The sequence below is a fragment of the Microtus oregoni genome, unplaced genomic scaffold (assembly GCF_018167655.1).
Source record: "Microtus oregoni isolate MIOR12 unplaced genomic scaffold, Mior012 000057F_ref0000458, whole genome shotgun sequence".
In the NCBI taxonomy this organism is placed as follows: domain Eukaryota; kingdom Metazoa; phylum Chordata; class Mammalia; order Rodentia; family Cricetidae; genus Microtus; species Microtus oregoni.
Window position 1 is genome coordinate 2227838 of NW_024543833.1, and position 19326 is coordinate 2247163.

The following is a 19326-nucleotide window of genomic DNA, read 5'->3' on the forward strand; positions in this document are numbered from 1 at the left end:
CACCAGTTAGATGTGGATTTCACCTTCAAGACACCTGTCTTGTGTCCTGTCCCCAGCCCGTGTTGGGCCCCTCAGTCTCCTCGTGCTGGTACGAGCACCTCTCTCACCTGAGCTGCATGCCTGTGCTCCAAGAGCAGGCATCTTTCCGCAGGAGCAGGTTGTTAAGGGTCACAGCGTTGATCATGTAGAAGAGCTGCTTGAACACCTGAAGGATAATCTCAGGGTCCAGGCCCTGGTCACACATGACAGTATGAAATGAATTCATCTGGCGGATGATGGCCTCCAGGCAGTAGGAGTTCTCTCCATCCACCATGCTGGAGGAGCGCTTCCGGTAACCAGTTGGCCTCACACCAGAGAGCCCCTGGATACTCTCGTTTTCCAACATGGCAGAAACTAAAAGGAAGACACAGTTAGAGAAGTTTGTATGTCCCCCTCAAAACTCTGCTGTAGGTCTAGTCAGCTCAATGAAACCATTCGGGGTGCACGGGGTCAACATATGCAAGGAGTTAACACATTTGGCAAAGAATTTTGAATGTGGTGGATCTTCATCTGACATAGAATAACTATGGAGCGAATTGTCACTTAAACTCATTGGGGATGGGACAAAGAAAATGGATATATACTAGCTGGATTCTGTCTACCTCGTGCCTACCCCAGAATGGGCGTGGCTTTGTGGAGGCCACAGTCGGTAACACCTGATTGCTACAAAGTAAGGCAAGCTTGTCACAACCCTGTTCTTCCTCCAGACCCCAGGACATGCACTGCTAGCAGCCCCCAGCAGTGGCTTACCTATCATAGGCTGTAACAAGCCCTCGGCAATTTTAATGAGCTGCTGATAGATCTGAATGGAAAGATCGCTTAGCACCTGCCGATATTCAGTGAGGTCAAAGTTCTTGAGGCAGTGCTCATTCTGCTTCGGGGTGTTCTGCGTCATGAAGCCCTGAGGAGGAAGACATGAATGAGCATCTGGGGTCTCCTGGGTTCTGTTCACCTGGGGCTTGGGCCACCTAACAACTTCTGTTTGCAGGGCTTCACTCAGGCCTTCTCTGTGTATACGGCTCTAGGAAACACGATACCTTGGAACAGCCCTGGACCTCGAAGGTAGAGGAAATCTCACAATAGACAAGTCAGAACTGTGAAAATAAAAAGGCCTATACCATCTAGAACCTCAAAATAAAGTGAGTTCTATATATTAAATACCCAAAGCCAGAAAAACATTAATAAAGGAGGGTCCCGTGCTTTCTGAATGTTTAACCGGTATTATCTACATTCAGATAGCCCTAAAATCTCAGGCTACACAAGACCCTACAGGAATATGGCATAGGGCGGGTTCTGTTTGTAGGAGACATCTATGTCATCAGTTACCAGATGAGTGTGAGGGTGGCAGCACTGTCCTCTTACCCTGCCGCTCCAGGACGAACATGTAATCTGGGGTAGGTACTGCATCCAAAGGGCTCCTGTGACCGGGGTCGTCTTACTGTATCTTTTTTGGTCTGAGATGATCTTGCTATATCATCTAGGTTGTCTTTAAACTTGTGGTATTCCTACTACAGTCTCCCACTTGCTTGGATTAAAGGCATGCGCTACTGAGTCTAGCTCTAATGTACTTTCTATTCAGGCCAAGAGAAACAGCAGCCAAAAAGAACAGGACTGTTGATGAGGCAGCCATGGCCCTCAGCCTCCTGCCCTCATCTCAAATTACAAAGCAGTTTCTAATAAGGGGCAGAGGTAGGAGGAGTGTGGTTGCTGGGAGATGGGATCTTTGACTCTTCCTTTGTCGTTAGACCTCACAGAGCTAGTTACACTGTGGTTCCAATCTTGTCTCCGAGAACAGAAGTACAAAGAGCAGCCTAAGTCATGGAGCCATTAGGCCTGCCCTTTTCTAACACCCTGAGAATACAAGGTGACATTGGTTACTGCTGTCAGCCTGACAAAAGTCTAGAATCAGCTGGGAGGCGGGCCTCTGGAGCATGCCTACGAGGGATTTTCTCAATTGGGTTGAGGTGAGAAGACCCACCATCGCTAGCATCATTTCAACGGTGGGACCCTGGACTAAACGCACTGGCCTGAGTATATCCCAGGCCCTCTCTTCTCTGTTGTGGAGGTAGCATGACTAGCTGCTTCAAGTTTCCGCTGCTGTGATTTCTCATAGCAGTCAGTACCCTGGAATCGTGAGCCGAATAAACCCTTTCTCAATTAGGTTGTTGTTGTTGGGGCATTTTATCACGAAGGAAGCTAAGACACTGTGTGAAGTGATGAACCGTGATGAAATGAAGTGCTCCATACATAAAGAGCTTGTGTATGATACTGGGGGCAAAGAGCAGGAGGCATCTGGTTGGAAACAAAGGGCATTTCTTTACGTTTCCCTTCCTTTCCCTTGGAAAAGCAAGCGGCCAAACTCAAGTTCTAATTCTTGAAGAAAGATGGGACCAAACCCATCCCAAAATTGACTGACTGGGGCAGGAGAGTGGTCCATTACCTTAGGGAGAAGAGTGTTTCTATTTGTTCTGCCACAAAAGATACTAAAACTTTAAAATGTTGTTGCATGGTTTCAATTTTTGCTGTACCTTGACTTCGGGCAGGGTGGGATGTGTGAAGGGAGAGTTGAGACTGTGGGGATGTGGGAGGTGGAAGGCCTGGATGCAGTGGGATTCTCACCGGGGAAACTGGAAAGTGAACTCTGAGGCGTGAAGCTGAAGGCACTGCATGGCAGAGGGTGACCCCACCAGCGACGGGAATGGTGAGTTCTAGAGAGAGCCGGACTCAAGAGTAGAGCACGCAGTGACCTATCAGCTGGGCCTCAGGTCAGTGAATCAAATTAAGCCGGAAGCATGAAGCATGGCCTCAACATCCATTTGTACCATAAGGTTCTATACAGGGGCACCTCTTTTTTGTGCCCATCTTATATTCTTAAGAGACATCCTGATACACCAGACGCTGACCTTGCTCCCAGCCTTCACTGACATGGCTTCTCTAGGACAGCTTTAGAGATAAAAGGTTGCAAGGGTCCCTTAGGAAATGAAGGGGCTTTCTGGCACTGTGTGGTTAAGTAAATCCAATTCTATAACTATTCTTCTCTTTTGCTTACGGGATGATTTTTCAGGGGTTCTTGGGCCCACTGAAGCCCAAAGTCTCCTGTGTCCTAACCCAGCACTGCTAATACATGCCCACAATCTGAGGTCCCAGCAGGTGCTTTACAGACCTTACACCCATCATCTAAGGGAATCCAATGTACCCCAATGCACCCCAAACTACAAGCCAATAAAGTGGGGCCCACTGTGGGCTCTTGGCTCACTACTCACCTCATCCCCACTGTACTGCTTCAAACAGTGAAGGAAGCGGCAGGTGTTGGATAACCAGAAGGATGTCATCTCAAAGTCATCATTGTGCTTCTGTGAAAAGAAACCACACCACTGGCTCTGAGCAAAGTGTCTCCCATCGGCTGGCATATATCCCCAGTGCCTCTCTTTCCATGTTTTCTGTGCCACCCAGCCTCCCCAGGCAGCCCCAATGTATGCAGTCCACTTTCCAGTCACAGAGTGGATACCCTTTGCTGAGGGTTGCTGTTCCTCTACTCCCTGAGATGGCACACAGATAGAACTACTCTCTGGTCTCCTGATAAATGTTGCATGCACCTGAGCACACGGGAAGAACAGGCTTCTCCCAGAGCTGAAGCGTGTGAGGCTGAGTGGTACAAATGAAGCTTAGGCTCAGCAGCCCCAGGCTCTAGGCGGGTCTGAGACTTTTGCCCTGGCCAGCTCGGATTCTGACCTACCAGCTGTCCCATACAAGGCGTGCCAGTGAAGTACACTAGTATCCCAGTGATCTAAAAGTCAGATGCTCAGTGGCCATGAACTAACGGACCAAGGCTGCTTAGCAACCCATATACAACTTGACCTATCCAGTTCCTGCATTATATCCACTGACTTCTTAGAGTCTGTCCTGAAACACAACACCACTATTTAAATGCACTGATTATGAGCTATGACAATAAAACAATAAGGCTGACCATACAGGCTACGGGCCAGAGCAGGCTAATAGAAGGCCTCTCTAAGGAAGTGGTGTTTGTAGTCCTTGGCTGCCTTAGACTCCAGCTGGAGCTTACTAGAGAGGTCAAGGCCAGAGACACATACTTGAGAGTGACCAGCAGACACACGATACACTCCAGGGAAATTAGTAGATAACTGTGTATGGAGCTTGCTGTGGGATAATCCTTTTGTACACTGTGACGATTTATCACTGTCATTGGTTTAATAAAGAAGCCGACTGACCAATAGCTGAACAGAATAAAGTTAGGTGGGAAAGCTAAATTGAGAATTCTGGGAAGGAGAAGGGTGGTGTGAGAAGTCATCAGCCAGGCGCAGAGGGAGCAGGAGATGAACGTGCCATGCTAATAAAGGTACCAACATGTGGCAGAGTATAATTAAGGAATATGGGCCAATTTAAAATGTAAGAGCTAGTTAGTAATAAGCCTGAGTTATTGGCAGATCACTTATAATTAATGTAGCCTCTCTGTGCTAAATTGGAAGCAGCTCCTGGGATGAGAAAACTCTGCTCACAGGAGCCTGAGACAGGGAAGCTGGACAGCTGCCAAGGGCATGCAGCCAGAAGCAGGATAGCTTGGTCTCCAGTCATGGATCACAGGCTCATGAGACCAGAAGAGGCCATGGTACTCTTGAGGGTGGCTTGCCTCCTTGGAATCATCAGTGTTAGAAGACATAAGACTGTCACTGTTTCTGAGATGTCTCTGTCTCCAAAATTCCCTTCCTACCACCTGACCCCAGCTCCTTTGTGAACATGCCTCACCACCAAACAACTGCTACTATATTCATCTTGTGTCTTAGGGTAGCATCCTTGAGCTATTTTAACAGCCCACCTTCACTCCCCAGAGCAGCCCTGATGAATGGCAGCAGCTCTCTCTGTGCCACCATGCTGTGGGACAATGGTCTGTATCCTGTCACTTGTATTTTAAATAAATGCTGATTGGCCAGTAGCCAGGCAGGAAGTATAGGCAGGGCAACAAGAATTCTGGGAAGAGGGAAGTTTCAGTCTGCAGTCATCACCCAGACACAGAGGAAGCCAGACACAGAGGAAGCAAGATGTGACTGTCTCGCTGAAATAGGTACCAAGCCACCTGGCTAACACAGACAAGAATTATGGGCTAATATGAGTTAATAAGAAGCCTGAGATACTAGGCCAATCAGTTTATAATTAATGTAGACCTCTGTGTGGTTTCTTTGGGACTTAACGACTGTGGGAATGAGGCAGCAAAGAAACCTCAGTCAACACCACCAACTTGATAGCATGTCCCATTCCCTTGGAAAGGTGAGAGAGAGTATGGCTTCCTGAACTTGGTTCAGAGACAGTCTACCCCCTTAGCATCTATGTTAGCAGGCAGCTGGGCTTTCATGTAAACACAGGTTCAGCAGGGAGGTTGCTGGAGGCCCACATTGGAGTTCCGGGCTTCCTGGCATTGGCAGTCTTGAGCCTGCTCTGAGAACTGCTAGGTATGTAATTGGTACACTGGCAGAACACAGATGCAGAGAAGCAATGGAGGTACTAGCTTTGTTCAGGCTACTGGGAACTGCAGCTGTTTGCACAGGCTTCTTCCTTACCTTGAGGACTTTCTTAATGCCATTGATGGTGGAGCTTAGCAGCGAGTGTACCTTGAGGTCATCATTGGTGTAATCCGCATGCCTGACACACATGTAGAGGATATATGCAGGCAGACAGGGCACGGTGCCTGACAGCATATGGGGCTTCAGATCTAATGACAATAACATGTGAGTTAGATCTATTGGGGAGAACACCCTGAATGCCAGAAGCCTCGTCGCAAAGAGAAATGTTTGCATTATTTCCCTGTAAACTCCCCTAGGAAGCTCCTTCTCATAGGGATCGAAAGAAGAATAAGATAAACTGTGGTAGCTTGAAACCCCTGTGGACTCACGTGTCTTATCACTTAGTCCCCAGCTGGTAGTGCTGTTTGGGGAGGTTATGGAACCTTTAGGAGGTGGAGCCTTGTTGGAGGAGATGCATCTTTTAGAGCTTATAGACTTACCCTATTTCCTGCTTCCTGTGTGTAGCTACAATGTGATCAGCCAGTTTCCTGTTGGGGCACCTGCTATGCCTTCCTTGCCTTTATAGCCTCTATCCCTCTGGAACTGTAAGCCAAATAAACTCTTTTCTGAGTTGCTTTGGGTTACAGTATCTTATGAGAGCAACAAGGTAAACTGATGTACACACTGACATACACACTGACGTACACACTGATGTACACACTGACGTACACACTGACGTACACACTGACGCACACACTGATGCACACACTGACGTACACACTGATGTACACACTGACGCACACACTGATGCACACACTGACGTACACACTGACGTACACACTCACATAGACACTGATGCACACACTGACGTACACACTCACATAGACACTGATGCACACACTGATGCATACACTGACATACACACTCACATAGACACTGATGCACACACTGATGTACACACTAACGTACACACTGATGTACACACTGACGCACACACTGATGCACACACTGACGTACACACTGACGTACACACTGATGTACACACTGACGTACACACTCACATAGACACTGATGCACACACTGATGCACACACTGACGTACACACTCACATAGACACTGATGCACACACTGATGTACACACTAACGTACACACTGATGTACACACTGACGCACACACTGATGTACACACTGATGATGCACACACTGATGCACACACTGACGTACACACTCACATAGACACTGATGCACACACTGACGTACACACTGACGTACACACTCACATAGACACTGATGCACACACTGACACACACACTGTTGTACATGCTGACAAGGACACTGGTCAGAAAGCAAAAGTATGCCTGGCCAGATGTAGTGGTGCACACCTTTCGTCCTAGCACTCAGGAGGCAGAGGCAGGTGATCTACATAGAGAGTTTCAGGTCAGCCAGGGCTACAAAGAGAAGCCCTGCCACAAAACAAAGCAAAAACCATATTACATTCCTAGGTGCTTGTACTACAGCAGTAAATGACTTGTCAGTCACTGGAGGAAAGGGCCACGAGGCATGGATTCATGCCATTGTCCTCAGGAAGGGACTTACAGTTAGAGGCAGGCTATAAGCTGACTCATACAATGGGGTGATAACTCCATTTCTTGGATAACCCAAGCTTCTGATTAGGCACAGTGGATTCTTTGATATTGAAGATTAGTATCAGGAGAATTTAGCAATATCATGTCTTACAGAAAACCATGTTCCCAGTGATGGCCAATAGGCCAAGGGCTGAGTGGACTGGAGCAGCCTCTGGTGCATGTCAGTGCTGTTTGGTTTTTTGTCACCTTGTATGTGAAAAGAAAGAACCTCAGTTGAGAAAATGCCTCCATCAAAGTGGCCTGTAGCTGAGCCCGTAGGGCATTTTCTTGATTAATGACGGATGTGGGAGGTTCCATCACACCGGGGGGGTGGTGCCACCCTCGGGCAGGTGTTCCTGGATGGTATAAGAAAGCAGGCTGAGTAAGCCCGGGAAGCGAGCCAGTAAGTAAGTAAGCAGCAGCCTCCGTGGCTTCTGTGTCAGCTCCTGTTTCCCGGTTTCTGCCTTCACTTCTCTTCGTGATGGAGTGGATTAGAATGGGCATGGTGTTTACTAAAGCAACAGAAGTCAGGCTGGACCACTGGGGCTGTCAGAGTGGCAGCACCTGCCCTGAGGTCTCACAGTTGAACTGGTCCAGCAGCCAGTGCCACTCTGCTCAACACGTCACTTTGTCCAGCTCTCTCTTCTGCCCCTTTCCCTGCCTTGGACTGGGACTCTTTGTGAACTTCATGCTGACACTCCAGCTGCTTTCCCCTCTCTCCTAACGCCCCTGGGAAGCTGTTGGATGAGCTCTAGTGTCCTGGGAAGCTAAGGAGCCATGTTTAAAGCAATGAGTAATGGCTAGAAACCAGAGCAGTGGGGAAAAGGTCTGGTGCCAGGTTAAGATGAAGGGCGAGAAAGGGCCCCAGCACCTCACTGAGGCTCTGTCTGTACCCTAGCTCTCAGTCTTCAGTCTCATTACCCTGCCCAAACCAAGCCCCCCAAAGCTTCTGGACTTGGAACTCACAAATGGGAGGTTTCCTACCCTCTACCCGGGGCCTTAAGTCGTCTGCCAAGGCTAATGGGGGCTGAGGTAGGGCTGGGCGGCAAGTATCTTTAATTGATAAACAGGTTACCTCATGCTCTCAAATATGTCCTTCTAGTTAGTGTTAATTACAGGCCATAACACTCTGGATACTTAACATTCTGGCATGATCTAGGTTCTAGGCTATAGATCTTGGCTCTAATTAGCACATCAACAGTATTCATCCAGGAAAAAGTGCATTTCACAGGCCCATTTCCAATCTCCAACATCTAACTTCAGGCTTCCCCTATGTGCAGGTTTTAAGCAGCTCGCCTTGTCTTGGAATGTTCTATTGTGGCAGAACAGGCTCACTTCTGTTTCTTAGACAGAGGTGAGCTTCTCAGAGGATGGGGATTACAACTTTGCTTTCTTCTCCTCTCTGAAGCAACTAGCCAGTGATGGGTCCCTAAGAGGTGGTTCATCGATGTATATGGGGTCACTGAAAGGCAGATGATGGGCACTCTTCCTTGGTATCTAGGTAGGAGGTGATCACCTAGAGCCATCTAAGCAATAAGAGCAGGAAGGGACCCTTGACTCATGCTTACTTAAGTTATAAAATTTAGCGTTTTATTTACTTAATCAGTTAACTCTGATGTTGTAAACTTTGTGTTTCATATTCACCACGGAGTCACCTTTATAAGGAGCATGACAGTCATCAGCAAGCTACTAAAAATGTCCAAATCAAACAACCAAAGGGCAACCATGCAGAACTCACGGTCTATTTCTCCTGGGCTCTTGGCCTGAGTGCTGTACTTAGCAGAGACCTCACTGCTCTGGGTGATTTTCTCTGGGTAATGTTTACCTCGAGCTCTGACTCCTTAGTGAAAGTCCTGCACTGAACCCAGTTTTCTCTCTGACTCTATTTCACGTGCTGGAATGGGCAGGGTCAGTCCCCATCTGTTTGACAGATTCTTTTCTCTATGATTTTCCCCCGGCTCTGTAGGAAGCTCCTGGCCTGGGCTGGATGGAGCATGAAGTAGAGACTTGTTGAAGGCAGACGAGGCTGAGACAAGAGAGGAAGGGGCCCAGGGTTGGTGAGCAAACTGGCTCCCAAGAGTACTGTATTCCGTCCCTAAAGGTGGCATCTAATACTGGTCACAGAGAACCATCTCGACACAGACATCAACAACTTGCAAACATGACTCAGAACCCCTAACTGAGCATCCTTGAAGAGTGACCCCATGGACAGGAGGCTCTCCTCTAACTTAACAGGGAAAATATATCCCTTTCCTGAGCTGTGGGGGCTTGAAAATGGGTAGCAGGTATTCTAGTCCTGAGGACCAAGCTGAGGGGACTCTGCCTTTGCTAGAGCTTCTGGGCCACACACCGAGCTTCTCTCACTCACCCTGCTTCTCAGTGTCAGTGGGAGGGTGTCCAATCCCCTGGAATAGGAGTTACAGACAGTTGGGAGCTGCCATGTGGGTGCTGGGAATTAGACCCGGGTCCTCTGAAGAGTAGCCAGAGCTCTTCACTGCTAAGCTATCTCTCCAGCCCGGTTTTACAGGTCTTACCACCTTCTCATGCCACACTTGAGGACACTGGTCCTCGACTGCATGGCTAGTGAGGAAAGGGGCAAACTTGCACATAGGTTGTCTGATTCCAGAGGCCACACTCACATGTGCCGGGTTAAACAGCACTAAAACCCTGCAAACAGAGGCATTTGACTCCCTGATCCACTGTCTACGCCCTGTGTGACCTAAGAAAGTTAATAGAAAGATCTCCGCATTCTCCAAGATGAAGTCAGGATTTGTACAGTGCCTACTGACATAGACGGTGAGAGAATTAAACAATCGAGGTGGGTATGGCATTTGGCACAGTCGCTGACAAGCCTGCACTAATGTCCTGCTATTGCCAAAGCACCATGGCCCACCCTGAACTTCCCCAGAGAAAGAAGGGCTGCAGCAGCCACCACAGAAAAGCACGGGTGGGCAGGAGCCATGTGGCCGCTGGCAGAACAGAGGTCTCTGTTCCCTGTGCTGGTGCGAGGCTATACAGGGTTGGCAGGGGGCACAGCGGTGCAGATCCTGACCTGTCACCAGGTTCCGGATGAGGAGAGCCTCGTCCTCTTTGTGGTACTCCAGCATGCCTTGGAAGTCTTTCTCCTTTCGCTGGACCGTGACCTGTCTTGTGAGTTCATGGTGCCTCCTGTCACTCTGTGCCAGTGCCTGGGCAGCTGATGGGAACGAGACGATAGAAACGTGGTGAGAATGTGCAGGTGAAGGCCTGCAGAAGGGGCGTCCCGGCCTGGGGACCATGCTCAGGGTACTCAATGTAGCCTGTCCCTGCAGCCCGGACCCTCGCTCTCTGTGGGTCAAGGACTTCAGCACTTTCGCTGGAGTCTGCTGTGGGCAAGGGGAGGAGAATCCCTGAAAGAGAAATGAGTAGGTTTTGTACCAGAGAAAATAGGAGAAGTGGTAGCAGCCATGTTCAGCGTGCCCTGCTGGCATGGGTTTCTCTCCTCCTACCAAGCTGTAAGGAAGGTCCCTGAGTCTGGGAGGAGAGTCAGCCAGGCCCGTTCTACTCAGTTCCCTGTGGTACCACAGCACTGGCCATCGGGAGCAGGTGGTATCAGTGGGGTACCTCATATCTAAATGTAGTGTGAGCCCATGTAAGCACAATTAATGGGTATCTAGGGGTACCCACGGGGATAACAAGGACTTGTTCAGTTCCATTCAGACATTTCCCCTAGCCCAGAGGAAGATAGTAGCCTCCTAATACTTATTCATTGTATACCTGGGTAGCAACAGTGTGAGAGTATTGTCATCACCTCAGGGCACATGTGAAGTCCCCATTTTGCCCTCACCAGTCTATCTAGGGGATGCTTCTGTGTGTTTGCATGGAAAAACACTTGACAATACAGGTTGGCCAGGTGCTAGGCCAGGAACGTTCACCAGAGGTGCTGGTGGGGGCGGAACACTGAGAGAGCCAGGCAGGAGGGAAGAAAGTAGGCAAGAAGAGGGCTGGTCCATCAAAACATCCCCTAGAGCAGTGGTTCTCAACCTTCCTAATGTTGTGACCCCGTCATAGAGTTCATCTCGTTGGAGTGGCCCCCAACCATAAAAATATATTCATGGCTACTTCATAACTATACCTTTGCTACTGTTATGAATTGTAATGTAAATATCTATGTTTTCTGATGGTCTTAGGTGACCCCTTGACTCCCAAAGCGTTCGTGACCCACAGGTTGAGAACCACTGCTCTAGTTGAATGGGAAGAGAACTAGGCAAGAGATCGATCATCCATGGTAAGCATCTGTAACTGGCTGGAGGGATGCTCTGTGTACGGGCCCACACATATGTATGCATACAGAGGAGAACCAGGTAAGAGCTGGGATTTCACTCTGCTAGCTATGGGGAGGGAAGAGGGCAGATAGTACTCTCAGCAGTGGCCCTGGGAAACTACCGAGTCACCTGGGAACAGAGGGTAAAGCTTGGTCACAGGGGAGTAAGAGCATAGACTAAAGCATGGAGAAGGGGGGAAGAGGGGGAGGTAGGCTGAACAGAGCAGAATGGAGAGGTTGGAAGCCAAGAGACTTGGAGAATGACTGCCTGAGATCAGAAGAGAAAAGCCCCATAGATAATGGAGGACTCACAGGGGCACGTGCAGACCACCAACTGAAAAAAGGTCACAAGGTGCCTGGTGTGGGCAGAGATGTCCCTGACACTACAGAAGTAGTGGCTGTGCACTCTGTGATCAGTGATATGCCCAGGAGGCTGTGGCCTCAGGCTAGCACAGGGCAGGGTTCCAAGGCTAGGGTGGTGGCTCTTGAGCTGAGGGTGGAAAGATGAAGAGGGTTATCTGTGACACAAGGAGCCCTGAGGGCTCCAAGCAGGATAGCACCTGCTGAGAGGGTACAGCAGTTATAGGAAAGAACATGCCCAGGGCTTTGGGAGAGTGATTTAGACCTTCTGTCTGCCCCTCCCTCTGGGCTAGACTCCACATTGAAAGTTTAGCTGTGACGTCCCATGGCATAGTGTTCTTTCACACCAGAAAGTCTCGCCTCTGACTCTATGCCCGCCAAAGGCAGGTACCACTATGAACCCGTGTGGCTCACACCTCCAGCCTGCCGAACCTGGCTCACACCTGCTCAAGCAGGTGTCTCTACCTGCTGAGATGTGAGCTCCCGTGACAGGGCTGGAGCAGGCACAGCCACCTGATGAAGGGGACAGTGGGCTGAAGTCCCACAGACTGGCAGAGTCACCTCTGCCTCAGGCACACACTCAGGGACATACTCATGCACACTCAGGCACGCTACCTTCTAAGTCCTGGACCTTCTTCATGTAAATCTTCAGCTGCTTTTTCAGCTTCCTCTCATTCTTTTCCAGTTTTTCTATCAATTCTTTAAAATCCTGAAAGCATAATGAAGCCGTGTAAGAGCAGAAGGTTGGCCTCACACTGAAGGAATGGGAAAGTCCTTGCCAGGACCACAGGGCCCAGTGAGGCTAAGGAGTCCCACTCCAGTAGGGTCAGAAGGGCCACCTCACACAGGCTCAGCACCTGCTCAGAGCCCCGGAGGAGCAATGAGTCAGAGTTCATTCTGCCAGCAACAACAGCGTGAACTCCTCCCAGGGCGAATTCCTCCCCCTGGGGCACTCTGGCACCTTCTCCCTAAGTCAAGCGTCCTTGGAGGACACCTGGCCTAGGTGTCGAGGGGGTGGCGGGCAGCACTTGCTGTGGAGGTGTAGTAAGGAAGGCAGATAGCTGGAATGATCAGGGTCAAACAGGCTTCTGGGATCAGAAGCCAAACAGGACAGGGCTGTGGCCCCAGTCCCTAGCAACTGTTGCCACTGGAAGCAAGGCAGTCCATTGGGACCTAGAACAGCAAGCTGTCCAAGGAAGGACTTTGCAGTCATTATTATCCTCATCCAGCTGGGCGGTGGCTCTTTAAGGGAGGGAAGGGAAAGAGGAAAGGAGCCCTGCTTTGACCATTAGAGCCAAGTCTAAGTAACCAGAGTGATGGAAAGGGAGAAGCTAGCAGTTCATCCTGGGACCTCTGGAACATCTTTGGTGTGTAGTCTCACATTCCACCCCTGTGTGTGTTACAGGGTATAGAACCCAAGGCTAGGTAAGTGTGAGCTAGAAAAGTGCTCCACCACCAAGCCAAGAGAGAACCTTTGTCTTGGAGTCCAAGGCTTGGACAGTATTTTATTTTTTAGGATTTATTTGTGTGTGTGTGTGTGTGTGTGTGTGTGTGTGTGTGTATGTAAGTGAATAGGAGTGCCGGCGCCTGTGGGAGCCAGAGGATGGAGAAGGCTTCAAGGTAGACCTGAAGAAGAGAGTCTGTTACAAGATTAATACCAGTGCTGTGGGCTTAGCAGACAAGTCTAATTAGAGAGAAATGATCCCAAGAACTATAATCCACGAGACACGGCCACTTACCAGGTTCTCATTGGTGAGCCGAGATATCTCCTGCTGGACGCCAAATTCCACCTGGGCCTCTGGTGAGAGCAGCAGGGTCTGGCAAAAGGTCTGCTGCTGCTTGTCCATCTCCTCCTTCAGGGTCTCCACCTGGGTCTTGAGACGTTCCACTTCCTCCTCGTGCTCCAGGCTCTGGGCCTGCAGCTGTGCCTCCAGCAACCTGCACCCAGGAGAGCAGGCCAGGTCACTGTGTGGCTGGGGTGGGCACCCATAGTGAGGGGCCACAGACAAACACAACAGGGGAGCAGCCAAGCACATAGCGGGAGCAATCATGTGACCCCCAACAGGGATGAGCACAGCGGGAAGGTAGGTATCACTGGGCAAGCATGTCGACTTGCCATCCTCTTAGATGACCAGAAACCAAGGCCAAAGGCACCCGTGGGTTTAGACTTCTTTTGCCACCCTCATTTATTTTTCTTATGGACACAGACTACTAATTTAGGATTGAGAGATTGTCTCCACGACAATATGATGTTAACACAGATAAATGTCTCATAGTGTCCTTTAAATAGCATTGTCGTCGTCTGCTCCAAAGTTTGTAAAAACTTCCTTATAAAGACAAAATGCTGATAAACAGAGCTAATTATATTAATTTTCCCTTCAGTAGAGTCCTCTCATTTTTTAGAAGGAGAAGAGCTAATGTTTTGTCTTTCATTTCCACATTTATTGCCCAACTTTATCTTATAGGTAATCTTTTACAACTTTTCCTCTGCTCTAAACAGCTAAGACTATTTGGGGGGAACGAGTCATAAGAGACAAAGATCCAGAAGAGGCTCTGAGAGTTCTAAGGGGCTCATAGCTACAGCACCAGGCACCCACAGAGAGCACCTGCCTGTGTTAATAGGGAAGGAGTCTGTGGTTCAGCAGCAGCCTCAGCTTGGATCTGACCCTGACATGGCCAGATGCAACAGGGGCGTCTCCTGTGACCTCAGTTACCTGTTCTAGCTTTCTAGTTAGTCATCTTCTGCATAAAGGGACATGGTCGGTGGGGTTCTGAAGGACCCGGTCACACCAGTTTTTTCCTGGGATGTAGTAGAGATTCTGCTCAGGATGGTCCCTGGGGACATCTCCTGATATCCAGATGGCAAGGAGTAGGCAGCTGCCATGCGTTTGCTGCTGTACTGGTCTCTTCTACCATAGAGAAGGGGGAGCCAGAGAGGAAGCAGAAGTCGGCTTTGTTGGCTTCCACATTCTAGGCAGCCAAGTCAGCTCCACAGCCTGGCATGTACAAGGGCTCCTCAGCAAAGTGATGCAAAGGAAAGAAAATGATGAAGGGATTTGCCTACCACCACGGGTCTATGACGAATGGGAAACAACAGTAACACGAGGCGGGAGGAGATAACTCTGGTAATGAAGCCAGCATTTAGATAGCACAGAGTATTCAGACAACATTCAGCATTGGCTACAACATACTCAAACCTCATCAGCGTAAGATATAAAGTTAACAGGAAAGAGGTCGTGGATCTTTTGGTTCTAGGGAGCTGTCCCAGGACCCCTTTCTGACATGCTGTGGAACCCTGCTTGCATCTGCCTCATCTCAAGTGGATTCAGCTTAGGACTCTACGCCAGGAGTAAGATTCCTATCCCAGCATCCAAAAGGTCTCCTGAAGCATGGACCTGTGTGTTAATTTCTAACGCATTCACTTGATTTTTCTTTGTACCACATCCAATCTTGTGACAGACATGAGGAGGGGCCTAGGAAGGCACACATCGGTTCCTACTCGAACAAAGCAAACTCTGACTGGTAGGACCCTGACCTTGTCGAATACCAACCACAGTAGAAACACAGTAGAACCAGGCAGCAGCTAATGCTTCTGGACTTTCTGGATGTGTAAAGCTTTACCTGAGGTGATGGCCCTGATGTGCAGTGGCCCTGTGATGCAGGGCAGGCTCTGATCCACCAGCTGACAATAAGGAGCCTGATCACATCGCCCACGCAGGTTATGGACTGATAGGCTGTAGCACTAGATGTGCTGCTCCCTCACTGCCGTTAGGAATCCCCATTATCTTACCAGCAGCAGCAGCAGCAGCAGCAGCAGCAGCAGCAGCAGCAGCAGCAGCAGCAGCATGGAGAGGCCACATGGCAGGTTAGACTGAGGTGTGGGCAGCACCGAGTCACAGAGGGAGCCAGGCCTAGCACACATCCACCTCTCTGAGCAAGAAACACTCCCTGATGACCACCACCCAATTTCTTGTGGGAAACAAATGACCAAGGTTATGCTTCTGTTCTCTAAAAGTCACAGCAAATATGACAGGTCTAGGTGCTGACCTCACTCTGCGCATGTCCCTGGCTAAACTGTTCACCCACTGCTGAAGAAGGTTGCGGTCAGTTTTGCTGATGATATCAAATGTTCAATTGTCTACTTAACCAGAATTTAACCAGCTAAGCCTGCTAAACTGTGCTTGCAAGGATGCGGTGAGGGTCAGACAGCAGAATATACCGGCAGCACCAGCTTTTAGGACTGGGACCAGCAACATGCTCATAGCATGTGCTAAGGAGCCTTGTACTTGCAGGACAGCCAGCATGCAATCTAGGTCTTTGGCTCACCCTGAAGGGTTAAGAAGGTTGGCATGTAGCATGTCAGTACCGTGGGAGCTGGAGTCCCACAGCTAAGTTTCCTTTGCAGCTTTTCCTCAACAGCTGTGTAATTTCTCTTCTCTCCACCTATAGAATGAAGAGTTGGGCCACGTGGTTCCTAAGGTTCAACTGGGCCATCTAGTGCCATCATCTTGGCCCAGGCAAGCAGTTTCTGCTAATGTCATCAACACTGCCTAGACACAAAATGATGAATGGATGCCCCAAGGTCTGCTGGCTGGAAGCCATGTGAACTGTGCCCCATACTCTCACAGTTGCTCAAGCCAAAACAAGGAACATAGACAAGAGCAGGCACATAGATGAAGCACATACAAGACGGGAACATGTTTGACCTGGCAACTTGCTTTAGGCCTTGGTAAGCCAAGCCGAGTTCTCCATCTTCATTCAAATATCCCCAATCCTCAGTCTGGCTAGAAATAAAGTACAGAAAGACAGGGTGTCCAGTGGAGAAGAGAGAGGCATTGAGACAGACTGGAAAGCTGACAGGCAAGGCTTGGAGTCAAGAAAAGGGTACAGACTGCAGGCTCTTTCCTGCACTTCTCTCTGGCTCCCACGCTCTAGGTGCTTGCAGATAGCATCCTCCTCAAGCTTCCCAGGTTTCAGGTACTGTCTGGGGAAGAGGTTCACGTGGTCTCGAAGAAATCCACCAACAGCTGCAGGTCAGGTGCATGTTGCTAAAGACAGCAAGGAGCTGTTGCAGTGACTCTACAAACAGCAGCCACACAGTAGCACAGGCTGGACCACGGCACTTCCATGTCTCACACCCGCCATGCTTCCTTCCATTTGAAGGAGTAGAAAGAACAAGGAGACAAGTCTAAACAGGATCTGGAGAAGGCACAGGGGCTGAGTAGGTCCTCACTGTATGGAGTATGCTGTACTACAGTGAGGCACCTGGGGGATGCTGGCCTCCACCAGGGTAAGGAAGGAAATTGCACGTTTTGCTTTCAATGCACAGCTTTCTGCCATTCTCTAAGAGCAAGTAATTGATAACTAACCTCAACTCCAGCTATCCTTACAGCTAAGTGTGTGTGTGTGTGTGTGTGTGTGTGTGTGTGTGTGTGTGTGGTGTATAAGTGTATTAAAGTTAACAACAACAAACTTACAGGCTGAGAACCAAACTATGTCTTCCCTTGACTTAAGTTACAGCCATTTCCCTGTCCAGTCAACCCGTGAAATCAGGTCCCTGGTATCTTCTTTCGGTCGTATCATCTGCCTAATATTGGCCAAGGTGCTTCTTGGAGGTCACTGTGCCAAGTTCTCTTCTTATCTCACCCCACAAATTCCTTGGCAAAGCGTGTCTTTAAAGGTCAGTGGGCTAGCTGGTAGAGGGCATGAATCATGGGGGGTGGGGGAATTAGTCCATACAGACTAACAGAGAAACTATTCACCCCATCCCAAAATCCAGATGTCAAACCAAACAGTCCTGGTCAAGTCAGCTGCTGTCTTACTTTGTCAAGTTTTGAGTAAAGCCTAAGGGCTGAAAGTATCCATTCCAGATCCTTCCAGAGCTAGCTGCTAGCAGGAGGAACCCAGACCTGTAGTGCTTACACAGTCTGTCTTTTGGGCTGGGGTACCCACATCTGTACCAACCCGCCTCTGAAAATCCACTTCTGTGGCCTTTCCATGGCGTTTATTCCCAGTCTAGGGCCAACCCCTTAGTGTTAGAAGCTCCCATCTCTGTGGCAGGGCAGTGAGGAGGATTAATGCCAACAAGTTTATTTTGAGGATCTAAGCCTTCCACCTTGTAAATGCCTGGAACTTCACCAATGTGGTGCTTTGGATGAGAATGGCCCCCAGTGGCGTATATGTTTGAGCACTTGGTCCCCAGTTGGTGGGATTGTTAGGGAAGGATTAGGGGGGAGGACCTGATTGGAGGAGGTGTGTTAGCAAGGGTGGGCTTTGAGGTTTCAGAGGGCTTTGCCATTCTCAGCATTTTTCTTTCTCGGCTTTGTGCTGCAAGATCAAGGCACAGGCCCTAAGCTACTGCTCCAGCACCATGCTGCCATGTTCCTCGCCATGATGGTCATGGACCCTAACTCTCTGAAACTCTAAGACCCAAATTACTTTTTCTATTAATGACCTTGGTCATGGTGCCTAATCACAGCAATGGAAAGGTAACTAAGACAGCCAGATTCTGCTTCCTCTTTCTGTGCCCAGCAGTTAGGTGTCCTGGGCAATTCACACGTCCCAGAACATCCCTGAGGACCTAAGGCTGTGCTGAGTAGGGGCTGATATCTGCACCTACTGTTCTCAGATGGTAAGGCTTGCATCGACCTAGGGTCCTTTGTAGCAATGCTTTACTCCAAAGGAGGCTCTGGGGCTGCAGGAGTTCTTGGAAATGCCCAGTGTACATGAGGGCTGAGGAGGGATGGAGGCCAGCATGCTGTTCTCTGGCCATCCCCTCCGCTGCAAGTAGAGAGGTGTTGGCACCTGGCTGGACCTCTGGGGGTCTCCCAGTCTTCTTTAAAAGCTCCCCCAGCCTTGCTTTAGAGCCTGAGAGGGACTGCTGGTCTCTGAGAACTCTGCCTCCCTTCTGGAGTTCTCCTACTTTCCCAAGTGGTGCATGTGAGACAGAGGCCCAGACATACTTCCAGGAAGTTAGCATCCGTCCCCCTGTTCCTAACTTCACAGGGAAAGGGTGCTGGCTTCTGTCACATGCCTGTTATCGTGGAGAATGGTAAAAGGCAATGATGGACCGCCCAAATACTTGGCTTCGCGACAAGAAAACAGTCACATGCGTAAATTAAAAACTGGTGAACCGACTCAGGACTCAGTAGAGACTTTTGCTCTTAGGTCAAAGAGACCCAAAGTACCAGAGTCTCAGACCCCTTCCTGTCTGTGCTTGGGAGTGTGGCTGGGGAGGGAGTGACATCTGCTGGTGTGAAGAGGAAAATCCAAACAGCTCAGCTTCAGGAAATCAACAAATACTTAGGGAGCGCCTGTGCATAGGCCCTCCTACCAGGAGCTGCTCCTGAAGTGGCTAACTTCAAAGGAATAAACAGCAAGGTCTGCGGTTCAGTGTGGAGCCAGGAGCCCCACCAGGGACACTTTTCTGCATTCTCTGGCCTGATCGTCCATGTGTTAGGCTAACACAGTAAGCTGGATG

At 49.5% G+C, this 19326-nt stretch overlaps 1 protein-coding gene across 4 annotated transcripts in view; it reads right to left on the bottom strand.

The window, feature by feature from the left end:
• Positions 1-19326, bottom strand: part of Myo5b (myosin VB) — a 279722-nt gene that overhangs the window by 17464 nt on the left and 242932 nt on the right. For 2 of the 4 annotated variants that reach the window (XM_041639122.1, XM_041639121.1), the window contains exons 30-37: positions 16553-16630; positions 13586-13784; positions 12462-12555; positions 10236-10379; positions 5616-5767; positions 3303-3392; positions 790-940; positions 108-393 (exon numbers count right to left, since the gene is read on the bottom strand). In XM_041639122.1, coding sequence (XP_041495056.1) covers positions 108-393; positions 790-940; positions 3303-3392; positions 5616-5767; positions 10236-10379; positions 12462-12555; positions 13586-13784; positions 16553-16630 — 1194 coding nt within the window. The remainder of the gene's footprint in view (positions 1-107; positions 394-789; positions 941-3302; positions 3393-5615; positions 5768-10235; positions 10380-12461; positions 12556-13585; positions 13785-16552; positions 16631-19326) is intronic. The other 2 variants (XM_041639124.1, XM_041639123.1) reach the window with 1 other exon arrangement.